This window comes from Erpetoichthys calabaricus, chromosome 6 (genome assembly GCF_900747795.2).
Source record: "Erpetoichthys calabaricus chromosome 6, fErpCal1.3, whole genome shotgun sequence".
In the NCBI taxonomy this organism is placed as follows: Eukaryota; Metazoa; Chordata; class Cladistia; order Polypteriformes; family Polypteridae; genus Erpetoichthys; species Erpetoichthys calabaricus.
The window spans coordinates 55512210-55527381 of NC_041399.2; the positions used below are offsets into that span (position 1 = coordinate 55512210).

Below are 15172 nucleotides of genomic sequence, written 5' to 3' on the forward strand. Positions count from 1 at the left end.
GTTACTGCCGAATGTACTTCATATTAACAAAATTTCTATAGACTCGTGTCATATGGGGAAACTGTCGGGACCATAAAAGTACTTCATTGTAATACTCTCTCACCTTGGTCTCTCTCCTCTCTCTGCACCGCTGCAAAGCCCCGTCCGCCTAGCATTCTGAAAAGTGTCCTCAGTGAATGGGGCAGCCTTTTTGCTGTAGCCCTTCACTGAGTGAGTTACCATTGCCGGTTGGGGACCAATGCTTTACAGTAATGTCTTTTGACATGATGGTAGGCAGAGAGGAACATCATAAATACTCAGACACACAGATAGATAGATTAGATAGATACTTTATTAATCCCAAGGGGAAATTCACATACTCCAGCAGCAGCATACTGATAAAGAAAATATTAAATTAAAGAGTGATAACAATGCAGGTATACAGACAGACAATAACTTTGAATAATTTTAACGTTTACCCCAAATCCCCCCCCCGGGGGAAATTGAAGAGTCTCATAGTGTGGGGGAGGAATGATCTCTGTCAGTGGAGCAGGACAGTGACAGCAGTCTGTCGCTGAAGCTGCTCCTCTGTCTGGAGATGATACTGTTTAGTTGATGCAGTGGATTCTCCATGATTGACAGGAGCCTGCTTAGCGCCCGTCGTTCCGCCACAGATGTCAAACTGTCCAGCTCCATGCCTACAACAGAACCTGCATTCCTTACCAGTTTGTCCAGGCGTGAAGCGTCCCTCTTCTTTATGCTGCCTACCCAGCACACCACCACGTAGAAGAGGGCGCTCGCCACAATCCGTCTGGTAGAACATCTGCCGCAGCTTATTGCAGATATTGAAGGACGCCAGCCTTCTAAGGAAGTATAGCCGGCTCTGTCCTTTCTTACACAGAACATCAGTATTGGCAGTCCAGTCCAATTTATCATCCATATTTCATACATATGAAATGTAATGAGATTAATTGTATAACAGATTAGTATAAACATCTAAATACAAGGCAACCTCAAACAAAACACAAAATTACTGTACTTTAAATTACTTTTAGAAAAAGTTAAGAAAATGAAGCACATAAAGAATAATGGAATCTAACAGAACTAGGAAAAAAATCAATTCCTTACAAATTAAATTCAAGATCAAATCCAAATATCAGAGCCAAACAAAAAACCTCTAATAACAGCTAGAAAATATATTTCAATTTAATTTGAAAAGGTCAAAATCTTAACACTAAAAGAAACATTCCCCAAGTATGTGCTTGCTTATTGTGCAATGGGGGCAATTCCAAAAAGACAAACACATCTACAATAAATTTTGGAGCTAAAAAGAACAAAATAAAGAATGCTAAACTTGCAGAATGAGGAGGTGAAAGGGAGTGGAGAAGAGGAAGGACCCTGAACTGTGTCATGTAGAAGGCAAGTTTGGAAAACATGCAAATTGTTAATTTGTAAATCTGGTATCTTTGAAGCTTTCTGCACCCAGAATATGTCAAAGTAGGCCAAATGTAAATAAAAATATTACCTTTATTAGCAAAAATAAGAGATGAATAATCACAAGAAGCAAACAGTTACCGAACAAACAAAGATAAATAGCCCACCATTGTCTGTCAGGTCTTGCTTCAATGAATATAGAATGGTGATCTTCACAGTGTGAGGTAGTTTACTCACATTAAGGCGAGTAGTCCTTGTGGGACCTTGCACATTGCTCTGTCTCACGTTTTCTGTCTCTTTAACTTTTGATAGATCTTTGTTTTCGAATAGCCAGTTGAGGGTTTGCTCAGAGTGTCCTCCCAGCTCCAGACTCAGTAACCCCCCTTCCTTTGAGCTAAACTTGAACATCATCCCAGAGTCACTTTCAGCCAAGCCCTGGAATCACTTCTATGCTTGGGACAGCCCTGTAGTAGATCTTAGTACCGTACATTCCTGAATCTTTCAATACCCTTAAAGTTCTTCCAGGCAGCATCTATTTGGTGTCCTCTCTAAAATCCAGTGATCCAGTGCGTTCCTACCATGCTGTCTAATTAAGTCGTGCTACCTCTTGCCTTTCATGTCAGGTCACAATATGGTCAGGGAGTCCGCTGCCCTCAAGTGTCGAATTTCTCTCTCTCTCTCCCTAACTTCCTACCTAATGACATTCTCTGTGTTCTGACACTGGGATACACAGGACCTCTGTTGTTACCAGCATGGATCCTTTATGGTGTTTAGGATAGCCATGGGCTATTTATTGTAGTTCTCATATACAAAGACAAAACAAAACTTGGGGACAAACAATGTAAAACAAGTTAATAAACTTTACCTTAAAAAATTCAGCATTTTATAGTGCAAGACAAAGCACAGGAGAGAGATAAAGTGCTGGGGCACCTTGGAGAAAAACCCCACATATTTTGGAAACGAAAACAAAAAAAGATCACCAAGAAATCTTTTCAGAAGCACATCAACAGATTAGATTGGTTCAAGATGGCGGCAGAACCCCTTAATAGGAAGTCAAGGCGAGTCCAAGGAATCATGACCCCAGAAGTGACATTGCTGGTGCTGCTAGTTGTCAGATCTGCAAGGAAGAGAGGAGGAGAAACATTAGGCAACAGCACCAGTCCTCAACTTGGGGTGGAATTACCATTAGATAAGTCCTCAAGTTGTCTCCCAAGCATACATGTCTGACAATATTATAGCTTCCCACCTGGAAACCTGAATTGCACTAATTGAAATTACATTTCTCCATTGTATGTTAGTAAGGAAATGATTGTTTTAAACTGATATTTCAAGATTCAGGTTAGTGAACTGTCTGGGTAAATAGCGGCTGCCTGGTTTTAGCGCTGTGTTACTCCATTTTTTCAGACAGTGTGGCCTAATAATTAAGGATTTGAATTCTGAGCCAAGCAGTAGCCATTTCAGTCACCCTGACTCTAACCTGCCTGGGGTCCAGCTGTACTCATTCACTGATTACCGTACTATTTAAAATAAAGGTAGATTGATTGTTACTTTTGATACGTATTAAAAACAGTTCTTCCATTAACATGTTTGTAACTTTTTCCTTCTTTTCTGAAATGTCATAGCCCTTTGTACTTCATACCTCTTCCTTCTCTATGTGAAAGTTTACTTCCTTTATTTTCTATTCTTTCTTGGTAGGATGAGACTTATCATCAGCTACAGGTTGCTCGACAGCCTTGGCTAATCCCCAGTGACACAGACAGTGATTGTGTGGATCAGACTGATCATGAAAAATGTGAGTTTAGGTTATGAAAATGTTGACAAAAGAGAGTTTTGTGGTGTTGGGAGTTGAGGATTGAAGGGAAAACAATGTTGAATGCTGAAGGTTCTTCATCTCCGTAGGGAATTCATGTCAACTTCTGTCATAGGTATATCATTACAGCTGACACGTAACAAGTTCAAATGCTAAAAATATATTACAGCCTCCTTATCTGTACTGCGATCAACCCAGTCAAGGGTAGTGACCTCGCAAAATCTCTGTTTATTCTTAGATAAACTTTGTGAAGTTAAATAAAATTAAAAGATTGACGATGGCTGAACATGTTTTTTCCTTACAATATCCATAATCTAATATTTTTCTGATATCAATTTTCAACATTCACTAATACAATATCAGTGTTAGATGGTGTTTTTCTTGTCTAATTCAGTTTTACATTTTTGTGATTAAAGTCTGAATTGTTCCTTTTCATTTTTACTCACAAAATTAAGTAGTTTACATCATGGAAACAAAGATTAAGGAAAATGTTTTCACATTTTTAGAGAATTATTGTGTTGCCAAGGGTCATCAAAATACTCGAACAATGGAAGGCAGGTGTTGACTGCTGTTGTTTACAACTGCGTTAGGCATAGATGCAATTTATAATGCTGTGAGTATGTAGTGGAAAATATATTTTGTTCCTTATTTATTTTTCTATTTAGAACAAGTATGAAGTCAAAGGTGGGATGCAGCTTTTTAAGAGAGAGCAGAATTTCTTAAGGTCTTACAGTGTCTGTCAACGATATTTACCACCATAAAGATTTTCACTTTTTTTGTTATACTAGCTGTGCTACTTGTCTAACATGGGTTAAAATCTAAGTAATCGACACAGACTTCAGCATTAATGTTTGTAGTTCACTTTATCTTGGAATGTATTTTGTAATGTATGCACTAATTAAATGCATTGCGTTTGTAATTCCAAGAGATGGAGCATCACAAACATTAATAGTAAAAAATTCCATTACTACAAATGTTTGTGATTCAACATACATGTGCTGGTCATAAAATTAGAATATCATGACAAAGTTGATTTATTTCAGTAATTCCATTCAAAAAGTGAAACTTGTATATTAGATTCATTCATTACACACAGACTGATGTATTTCAAATGTTTATTTCTTTTAATGTTGATGATTATAACTGACAACTAATGAAAGTCCCAAATTCAGTATCTCGGAAAATTAGATTATCAATTAAGACCAATGCAAAAAAAGGATTTTTAGAAATGTTGGCCAGCTGAAAGGTATGAACATGAAAAGTATGAGCATGTACAGCACTCAATATTTAGTTGGGGCTCCTTTGGCCTGGATTACTGCAGCAATGCGGTGTGGCATGGAGTTGATCAGTCTGTGGCACTGCTCAGGTGTTATGAGAGCCCATGTTGCTCTGATAGTGGCCTTCAGCTCTTCTGAATTGTTGGGTCTGGCGTATTGCATCTTCCTCTTCACAATACCCCATACATTTTCTATGGGGTTAAGGTCAGGCGGGTTTGCTGGCCAATCAAGAAAAGGGATACCATGGTCCTTAAACCAGGTACTGGTAGCTTTGGCACTGTGTGCAGGTGCCAGGTCCTGTTGGAAAATGAAATCTGCATCTCCATAAAGTTCGTCAGCAGCAGGAAGCATGAAGTGCTCTAAAACTTTCTGGTAGACGGCTGCGTTGACCTTGGACCTCAGAAAACACAATGGACCAACACCAGCAGATGACATGGCACCCCAAACCATCACTGACTGTGGAAACTTTACACTGGACCTCAAGCAACGTGGATTCTGTGCCTCTCCTCTCTTCCTCCAGACTCTGGGACCTTGATTTCCAAAGGAAATACAAAATTTACTTTCATCAGAGAACATAACCTTGGACCACTCAGCAGCAGTCCAAAGGCGAGACGCTTCTGACGCTGTCTCTTGTTCAAGAGTGGCTTGACACAAGGAATGCGACAGCTGAAACCCATGTCTTGCAAACGTCTGTGCGTGGTGGTTCTTGAAGCACTGACTCCAGCTGCAGTCCACTCTTTGTGAATCTCCCCCACATTTTTGAATGGGTTTTGTTTCCCAATCCTCTCCAGGGTGCGGTTATCCCTATTGCTTGTACACTTTTTTCTACCCCATCTTGTCCTTCCCTTCGCCTCTCTATTAATGTGCTTGGACACAGAGCTCTGTGAACAGCCAGCCTCTTTAGCAATGACCTTTTGTGTCTTGCCCTCCTTGTGCAAGGTGTCAATGGTCGTCTTTTGGACAACTGTCAAGTCAGCAGTCTTCCCCATGATTGTGTAGCCTACAGAACTCGACTGAGAGACCATTTAAAGGCTTTTGCAGGTGTTTTGAGTTAAATAGCTGATTAGAGTGTGGCACCAGGTGTCTTCAATATTGAACCTTTCCACAATATTCTAATTTTCCGAGATACTGAATTTGGGACTTTCATTAGTTGTCAGTTATAATCATCAACATTAAAAGAAATAAACATTTGAAATGCATCAGTCTGTGTGTAATGAATGAATCTAATATACAAGTTTCACTTTTTGAATGGAATTACTGAAATAAATCAACTTTGTCATGATATTCTAATTTTATGACCAGCACCTGTATATGCCATTTGGTATGGAATTCATAAAAGCAGTGTTGATCTTTGTGATTCACTATCTGTTGAAATGGTGAATGCAATTCATTTTATTATTACAAATGTCTGTGATGCGCCATCTGTTCGGATGACAGAGACATAACAACCAAGCTGACACACAAACACTTATCATTTTTATTAATGTGGACAACACTGAGTCACAACAAATTTCGTTTTCACCTTTTTTACCCTTACCAACAGAAAAAGACTCTTTAATGTCAAAGTGAAAACAGTTTTCTCCAAAGTGGTCTAAATTATTTACAAATAAATACAAAAAATAATTGATCTCATAAGTATTCACAACCTTTAATATGACATGTGCAAATCATCACTGGTTTAGCCAGTTTGCGATATGCACACAGTAGTGCTGATGTACTAATCTCAGTCAGCTCAATCAGTTCCATTGTCTGTACTGCAGTTGTGATTTTTGTTTAGCGGTGATAATGTCCGAGGAAAAGAGTTTTAAGTTTCAGAGTACAGGTAGCTCTTCAGCTGAACCTTTAGTACAAAAATGCACTTAGTTTTCATACATTTCCCACCAATGCGGAAACCCAATCTAAATGGATCGTCACTAACCAGAGAGAGAACTTTATGGTTTGTCCCCCATACCTGAGTTTGTAGCTGGCATTTAAAAAAAGAGGATTTCCGTGAGCCAGGGTCTGAGAAAGGGTGGTGACTGTTGAAGAAGGGAGCAGTTCCTGAGATTTTTGAGTGGAAAAATTTCTCCATTACACTTTCAAGACCAGGGATTTGGGAAAGAAGAAAGCAAACGATGAAGGATGACACACCAGGCGAGGAGGAGGAGGATAAAATCCTCTAGGAGCCACGACTACACTTTGGCTCCAGATCAGGCAGTTGTCAATCGAGCACTTGATGAAAACATGTCTCTCAGAGAGTAGATCCTCCAGCTGAGGAAACAAATTGAGACCTTTACAATGAAGCAGTGGTTTGGAATTCACAGTTTTGTTGGCTCAGACAGAAACATTCTCTTTTTTATATGGTAAGATGTCCAGCAGACTCAGGTTATTAGGTATTAAGCTTACATACATATTCCTGTCCCTGAAAGAAGTTTAATGACTAATTATTGAAATTCTGTTTGATGAACAGGAACCGGTCTCATGACAGTCTCACTGGACCTGCAGGATAACTTTCCCTTATGCTCAAACTATGAGGCTTTTGGCTTATAGATAGATAGATAGATGGATGGATGGATGGATGGATGGATGGATGGATGGATGGATGGATAGATAGATAGATAGATAGATGGATGCATGCTTTATTAATCCCAAGGGGAAATTCACATACTCCAGCAGCAGCATACTGATAAAGAACAATATTAAATTAAACAGTGATAACAATGCAGGTATACAGACAGACAATAACTTTGTATAATTTTAATGTTTACCCCCCCGGGTGGAATTGAAGAGTCTCATAGTGTAGGAGGAACGATCTTCCTCATTGATCTGTAGCACTGAGCCCTATTGGTAACCTCTCCTTTCTCTGAATCCTTGTTTGAAACTGAGATCGACAAAGATGTTAGGAAAATTGTAACAGTGATTGACACAGACAAAGCTGCTCTGCAAAATGCAAAATGTTTGCTTTGCTTTTAGTTATGACATGCAATCTGTGGGCATGAATTAAAATGCAATACACTTTTGCATTGCATTTTAAACTGACACAAAAATTGTGTGTCGTAGTGAAAGCAATCAATCATTTAGATAATATTTTTTTATTTATGACGTGATAAAAACATGCCAAAATTAAATGCACCACTTGCACATGCAGTGCATTGCAAAGTAAGTAACATGTTAGAATACATTTAATTTAGATACAAAAAAGTCTTCCATACATACCAAACCTGTCCACACAAAGATAAATCGATCCATGTGTGAAGAAAAGAAAAACAAAACACTGCTCCGGGCAGGAATCATAGCATGCATCTGTCCTGTAAGCTACTCTGTATATGTACCACAATGCCTGTAATAATTTGCAAACTCAAACAACAAAATGCGTCTACAATGTGGCAATGCTGTCTTTTTTTCTTTTTTTTTTGTATTGTATGTGCTTTTCCAGTGAACAGTATTGATTAGGATATTGATGATAAATATAATAATAAAATGATATTATAGTAATGTATAGTTAACTTATTTTTCAAGAAGCCGTTTTCTCAGGGGTTCATCCACACTCTAGCCGCCCACTCACAGCTGTTAAACGAAGTCCCGGGTTGGGGACCTTTGCTTTGGTGTTACTGGTGGGGGTGAGCAAATGGGCCAGCCACCTGACTGGATTCATAAGCTCAGGACCAGAGGCAGTTTGGTGCAATCGGGCAGCTGGTGTTTGTTTCTTTATTTACTTTCAAAATGCGTTTAAGCGCGATAGTAAACATACTCTTTTGAGTGCGCTGGGATTATTCTATGTGTGGGGATATGTCATTAGGGTGTCCTCTTATGTTACATTATATACCTTGTAATGTAAATATTTTCTTTCTGCTCTATGCTACATTTCTGTTTGTTGTTGAGCACTTTTGTCATTTCTGTAGTGTTGTAAAAGTCTTTACTTGAGATTTGTTCTGGAATTACATTTTTAACTCAATGCTTAACAGGTTACAGTAATTGCATTTCAAACAGACTGACACTTAACACTATGCTATTAGTGAGCAAACATGCAGATTTTAAATGAAAATATTGTATTAACAATTGTTTTTAATAATTTTGAAGGTTTTCTGCTGTTGTCTGAACCATTTCTGTGCTGTACTGGTTCAAATATCAAGCACATGTCAAAAGGATATATTGAAGTGAGGCTGTTACTTAAATAATAAGTTACAAATGTCATTCACGGCAAGGAGATTTAGTGATTTCTTTTCATTTGTTCTATTTTATTTTCCTTTTGACAAAATTATTTTATTTCAAGTTAATTCTCCACAAATGATTTCATTTAAACATATTCATTTAAAGAACTAAAGTTCACAATGTTAATGATTTATTTTTGTTTCAGAAACAATGTTAGGAATAATTTCAAAATGAACAACTTAGCTAATTTTTTTCCTTTACCCTTTTCACAGTCCCTAGGGGCAGGATTACTGGCCAAACATAAGTGCATTTTTGAAATCTGATGTCAACCTAATACATCTGAAATTTCAGACTTCCTGCCAAATATTAGTGTTTAATATAATGTTTGCTTTTCTATCCTTGTCAGATCAATCAAGAATGATTTAAGATATTTGAAACTTAATGAATAAAAATAACTGATAAAGCTGGACTTCTCAGAAACCTTCAAATGTTTTAAGATTTGTGTATTGAGCTATAGCAGGCCTCAACTCTTTGACCCTGTCATAAGGTTACAATAATATCACTGTCATACAATTAAATGTCCAAATAAGTATTTTCGATTGAGATCAAATTTTATTGAAATAAAAAGCAAAATGATTAGAACAGATTTTCAAAGCATAAAGATAAATGAGAAATTTCACCCCAGCCTGAGGGATGAGGTAAAAATAAAAAGTTAAAATAGTGCAGACACCAGAATAGCCAAGAGACATGGCAGGGCAGGGAAGGACTGAAAGAGCAGGGGAGGTTAAAATGCCTTCAGTAGGAAGTCTGGAATGGGAGAGGAAGATAAGGGTCACTTCGACTACACACTGAGCAATTGGCGTGTGTTCAATAATACAATTCAGGTAAAGAGACCCCCGCTGTCTGGCCTATCTTGCCTTATTGTTGAATGGTTCATGGAGGGTCTTCCTTTTTCCCCAGAGAAAAATATGGGATATGGCTAGGGAGATAGTGATCGCTATACTGAAAAATTTGAAATAAGGAACAATATTCATTATAATAATAGTTTTTTAGAAGTGTAAAGGCAGCAGAAGAGATTGCCAAGGAGATAATGATTCCTTAATGCCCTTTTGAACGTGGAGGTAAAGTAGTTATAGACAGAAATGTTCTATATTCTAGTTCTATATTCTGTTGCCAGAAGCCATAATTCAGGAATAGGTTTTGGTGAGGCCGTCAGGGGTAGGGGCACTTACTCAGTGGTCTTTGTGTGGATCCCAATGCCCCAGTGCAGTGACAGGGACACTGTACTGTTAAATTGGCAGCATCTGTGACATAAAAAACAATGTCCTGACTCTCTAGATAGATAGATAGATAGATAGATAGATAGATAGATAGATAGATAGATAGATAGATAGATAGATAGATAGATAGATAGATAGATAGATAGATAGATAGATAGATAGATAGATAGATAGATACTTTATTAATCCCAAGGGGAAATTCACACACTCCAGCAGCAGCATACTGATACAAAAAACAGTATTAAATTAAAGAGTAATAAAAATGCAGGTAAAAACAGACAATAACTTTGAGTAATGTTAACGAAAAGATGGTGGAAGACAGGACTATTGATTAAGGTAGATTAATTCTATAGCTACACAAAACATGTTACAAATCAAACTGGAGGAGATCTTATATTTTATTGGCCAAGATCAGCAGCATATTGTCAGTTTACAGTGAAATTTCCTCGGGAGCCAGACATATAATATGCATGTCTGGAGCTGAGCATGAGTGAATTTTGCCTTAAACTGGGTGGGAGCAATTAGATGGATCACTGAGTGTCACATTTCTAAACCAATCATCATGAAGGAGGTTCTTGTTATCCTGAGCCGACAGAAAGTAAGTTTCTGTTTACGATGAACCATCTACAGTCAAAGTCATCTAAAAACCAACCTTATTAGACATATAAATGTGTGTTGCATGTACAGAGAGCACACAAATAAACATAACCTGATGCAAGGGCAAAACCTTTTTGTAGAATCAGATTATGTATTGCTATTCAATGACATCAATGAATGGAAGGTAAAAATGAATTATATGTTGTCACAAGTGCTGTGTGTGCTCTCTGTTGTTCAGCATTATGACAGTAGCATAGTATTCGATTTAGGCTTAAAAGAACTGGCAGCGATATTCATGAAAATGTGAACTGCAAAATATGCATATGAAGTAAATGGTGTGTCACACTCTGTCAAAAGAGCTGCTGTTGAGAAAGCTGAGGACAAAGAGCCACAGCAGATGCGGATTTCAGTGCTCAAAACACTGCAATCAAAAAAATCTGTCTAATGACACTAGTAGATACACAGATTAGGCTACACGTCAAAACAAATAACTAAATAAATGTAATATTACTGTCTAATAGAAAATGCAAATATGTTAACACATTTTATATCCATAGACCACAATGCGTATGTAACCTCTTTTTCCCGTCGTTATGTTTTATAGTGATGCAATAGTTAAAATGACTGAAAGCTATTGAGGCAGACAGAGGCACTTTTCAAACGTGCTGAGCCCAGTAACTGCGTTGGTCTACATACATGTGTGTGTGTCTGTCTCTTTGTCTCCATTGTTGCAGCACTCATTACAATGTGCAAATTAATTATTAGGCTTCAGTTACTTTGTGCTACTGAGCTGCTGAATGGATAACAGCAATTTTAGCTTTTTATTTTCTCTCAGCGTCTTTTTTTTTTTTAAGTATCATTTGATCTCATCCTGCAACCTCGGCAGCAGCTTAAAATGCACGGACTGGAGCAATTGGGGACAGGCGGTTTAAGAAGAAGCCATGTGGATGTAGCCTTTGCAGCGCTGGATTTTGTTGCTATTCATTTCACACTTTTTATCAGGTTGTTCCCAGATGTGCCTTCTCATTTGAGAATCACAGCTGGTCCCGTGAGACTAGATGAAGTTAGAGGAGAAATAATGTAGTCCAAAATTAATCAATTAATGCAGTTTATTGTCCTTGTCTTATTTACCCATCTGAAATGTTTAATGTAATTGACTGATGTTGCGCTACACACCAAGGGTTCCCCTCTGTCTCACACTTTCAGTATTTTCTGGCATTCATACAGGCCTTGATCGTCAACGAAAAATGTCCTTCACATTTCCAAGAGACTGAAATTTATCAAACCACTTTAAAAAAAATCTTACAAAGGGCAAGTATTCCTCACTGAGGCACATTAAATTTAATAAAAAATCTTCAGCCACATTAAACTCAATATGAAATTTTATTTGCACCTGTGCTGTAGATTTTGATTCAATGTATGCTGCAGCCACGAATATATAATGAACCAATGAAACTGCATTTAATTTAAAACTCAGCCCCACCACTATACTGCATACCCTTCTTCACTCACACTCCCCACAACACCCCAAAAATCATCACAATTGAGAGATATTTGAGTTTGCTTCCATTCTTCCCTTAAGTGTAGCACAGATGGTCAGTAAATAGTAATGGCAATTCTGTTCTGTGATTCATGTGATTTTTTTAAGTAAATATGTGACCTAGCGTTTAAAAAAAAATACAGTTTTACAGCATTTTGTGTACGTTTCCTATTGCTTTTCTAGGAGACACGCACCACAGCTTCACCATGCAATTCCCACTTTGCAGTAGTAAATTAAAATACAGTAAAAGATACATATTGATGGGTAGTTGTGCACATCAAATGTCTCATAATGTAATTAGTTTGTTCTGGAGCACTTAACATCTCCGCTTTCACATCATACACCACAGGTCACCAAGTTTAAGGGAAACCTGCAGGGACATTTATGACTCTAAAAAGAAATAATGCTTTACAAGTGGCATTTTAGCTTAACTGACAGGGTCACATTTGTAACACTATATTTGCTTACTAGTTTTTACTTGACAAATTCCATTAATTGATGTCTGCCTTTGTGTTCTGGTTTCATTAGTCTGAAGCTACTGAATCAGTTCATTTCATTACTACACCAGGGCAATTGTTCCGAATACATGTTGAGCAGAAATCTGTGTTGATGCTTGGCAGCCATCAAGTTTCAGTTTTCATTGCAGTATACGTTTTAGACTGGAGGCAAGGGAATGATCTGATTAAAACCTTTCGGGCCTGAGAACCTGTCAAGATTACTAATAGAAAAATAAATCCCTCCCTGGGCTGTCAGGTCATTTTAGTCATGGAACATGGGCTTTTTTTTTTTTTTTTAAACTTGTAACCTTTCTTCAATACAAAAATCAGACAATTAAGTAAAATGCATACTCCCATGTAATTAGTTCCAAACATTCGTAATGGAGTCAACATTTAAGAAAAAGCATTGCTAAATGTTTTCCTGTAGATTTACTGGGATCAGAAAATGAATAGATGGGGGTTGATTTTGTGCATTTAGGATTGTAAGCCAGTCTAGGTCTCATTCCTGTGTTATGCCCATTGTTGCTCGGATAGATTCTGTTTCCTCACAACCTTTTATTAAAATAAGTGGGCTTGGAAAAATAATGAATGACTGGATGAGTTCAGAGATGACTCCATGCTGCCTCATGGATCTGGCATCTTGGGCTCAAATCCCAAACCCAGTGGTTGTCTGCATAGAAACTACATGTTCTCCTTATGTTTATGCGGGTGTTTCTAAGAGAACTCCAGTTTTCCTCCCACAATCTTTATACATGTTGGAATAAAATACCAGTTCTTAACTGGTCCTGTGTGGAGTGTACAGTAAGTGTAGATGTGTGCATGTGTGGACCTGCGATGGACTGGCACCAGATTCAAGGTTGTTTCTTGTCTTCTGTTTGAAGATATCAGGAGAGTCTACACCTCTTAGCAAATCCTGAAAAGAATGTTGATAAAATATAGAAAAGTATACCGAAGAGATTCATCAACTGGTGATTGCTGTCAAGATAAGCAGCAGGTCTGTGTGACCCTGTCCAGGATTAGAAGGTTATTGAAATGACTGGATCTTCCAAAACCTGAGGCACATTTTGTGCTATGTAGTGTCAGCTGCTTAACAGAGCTGAGTTAAACCAAAGTCAGCTGAGTGTTCAAAAATACTGCAGCAATTTTACAAGTGCATGCAAAAGAACAAATTGAGTTGTCAAAGTCAGAAAGACTTCAGCATATCATGCTAATAATAAGCATCACAATTTGTTAGAGAAAATCTGTTTAAGAACTGAGTGCTTAGCCTTCATTTTACAAATCCACCCAGCAGAAAACTAAATGAGTAGGTCTATTATATATAGTTAACGTCTGTACACCATGGTGTATGAGCTGCACCACCGCTGTACTGTCATCACACTCTTACCATGGAATGAATGCATGTGACAGAGGTCTTCATCATTTTGGACACCTAAATCAGGGACCACTAGTCACTCATCATACAATGCTTCTGTCCACCACTAGTTTTAATTGAATAGAATTTCTTATTTTTGAATCAGACTTATGTTCAATATGTCATTCATTTAATTTGGCACAATAAGTTTGTTGTCTATACAACAAGTGTATTTATCAAAAAAGTGGATTAGTTACCCTAACCATACCAATGCCTATTTTTAAAATGTATTTCATAAGCAGTTCAAAGGAAGAACTTAGGTGCACATGCAATATTGCCATACCTTAAGTGGGTTTCTACTCTTTTTTTTAATTAAAAGTATAAATCTCTTAAAAAAAAAAGGTTTAGATAAGGCAGTGAAATCTTAAGATGTAACGTTCCATATACTACATTTTTCAGAATATAGTGGAAAAATAATTAAAAAATGGCACCTAACACACTGATTTGGTGGGTTATATTTATTGTGCTGCTATCATCTGCAAGGTACTTTTAAAGAGCAAATTTGGTGATTCTATAGTAGCAAATATTAAAGGAATACTTCATGCAAAAATATTTTTATTTGTTACTTATCATTTGTGGTTTGTAGTAATGACAAAAGAAACAATGTCAACGTAATATTTTCATAAAAAAAGGAGATAATAAAGTTTCTGATAAAACGGGTGTCAATGGAGACAAACGCTGGACCACAGCAAGCAGTTTTAATAAGGCCCATGAAAAAAATCATGCAGCTCATGTGACATAATCCACATGTTAAGTCATCCAAATGTATTCTCTCAATATCGAAAATGCATGTGTTTATTGCTAAAATATTGTTAAATACTTTGTTAAATATGCACAAGTGTGACAACTTTCAGAAAAATTAGAGTAGTCCATGAACAGAAAGTGTGTTCACATTGGATCGAGCTTTTGAATTGAAGATCTGTCTGTCCCAAATACTCAATCCCATAAGCTCTTGTTCATGCACTACTCTGTTTTTTCCAGAAGTATTTATGTGACAATCCATCCATCCATTATCCAACCCGCTATATCCTAACTACAGGGTCACGGGGGTCTGCTGGAGCCAATCCCAGCCAACACAGGGCACAAGGCAGGAAACAAACCCCGGGTAGGCTGCCAGCCCACCGTAGGGCATGCACACACACACACACACACACACACACATACCAAGGACCATTTAGGATCGCCAATGCACCTAACCTGCATGTCTTTGGACTGT

At 37.6% G+C, this 15172-nt stretch overlaps 1 protein-coding gene across 2 annotated transcripts in view; it reads left to right on the forward strand.

The window, feature by feature from the left end:
- The window catches only part of c6h8orf34 (chromosome 6 C8orf34 homolog), a 446972-nt gene that overhangs the window by 408552 nt on the left and 23248 nt on the right, over positions 1-15172 (forward strand). For both annotated transcript variants that reach the window (XM_051928738.1, XM_051928737.1), the window contains exon 13: positions 3115-3205. In XM_051928738.1, coding sequence (XP_051784698.1) covers positions 3115-3205 — 91 coding nt within the window. The remainder of the gene's footprint in view (positions 1-3114; positions 3206-15172) is intronic.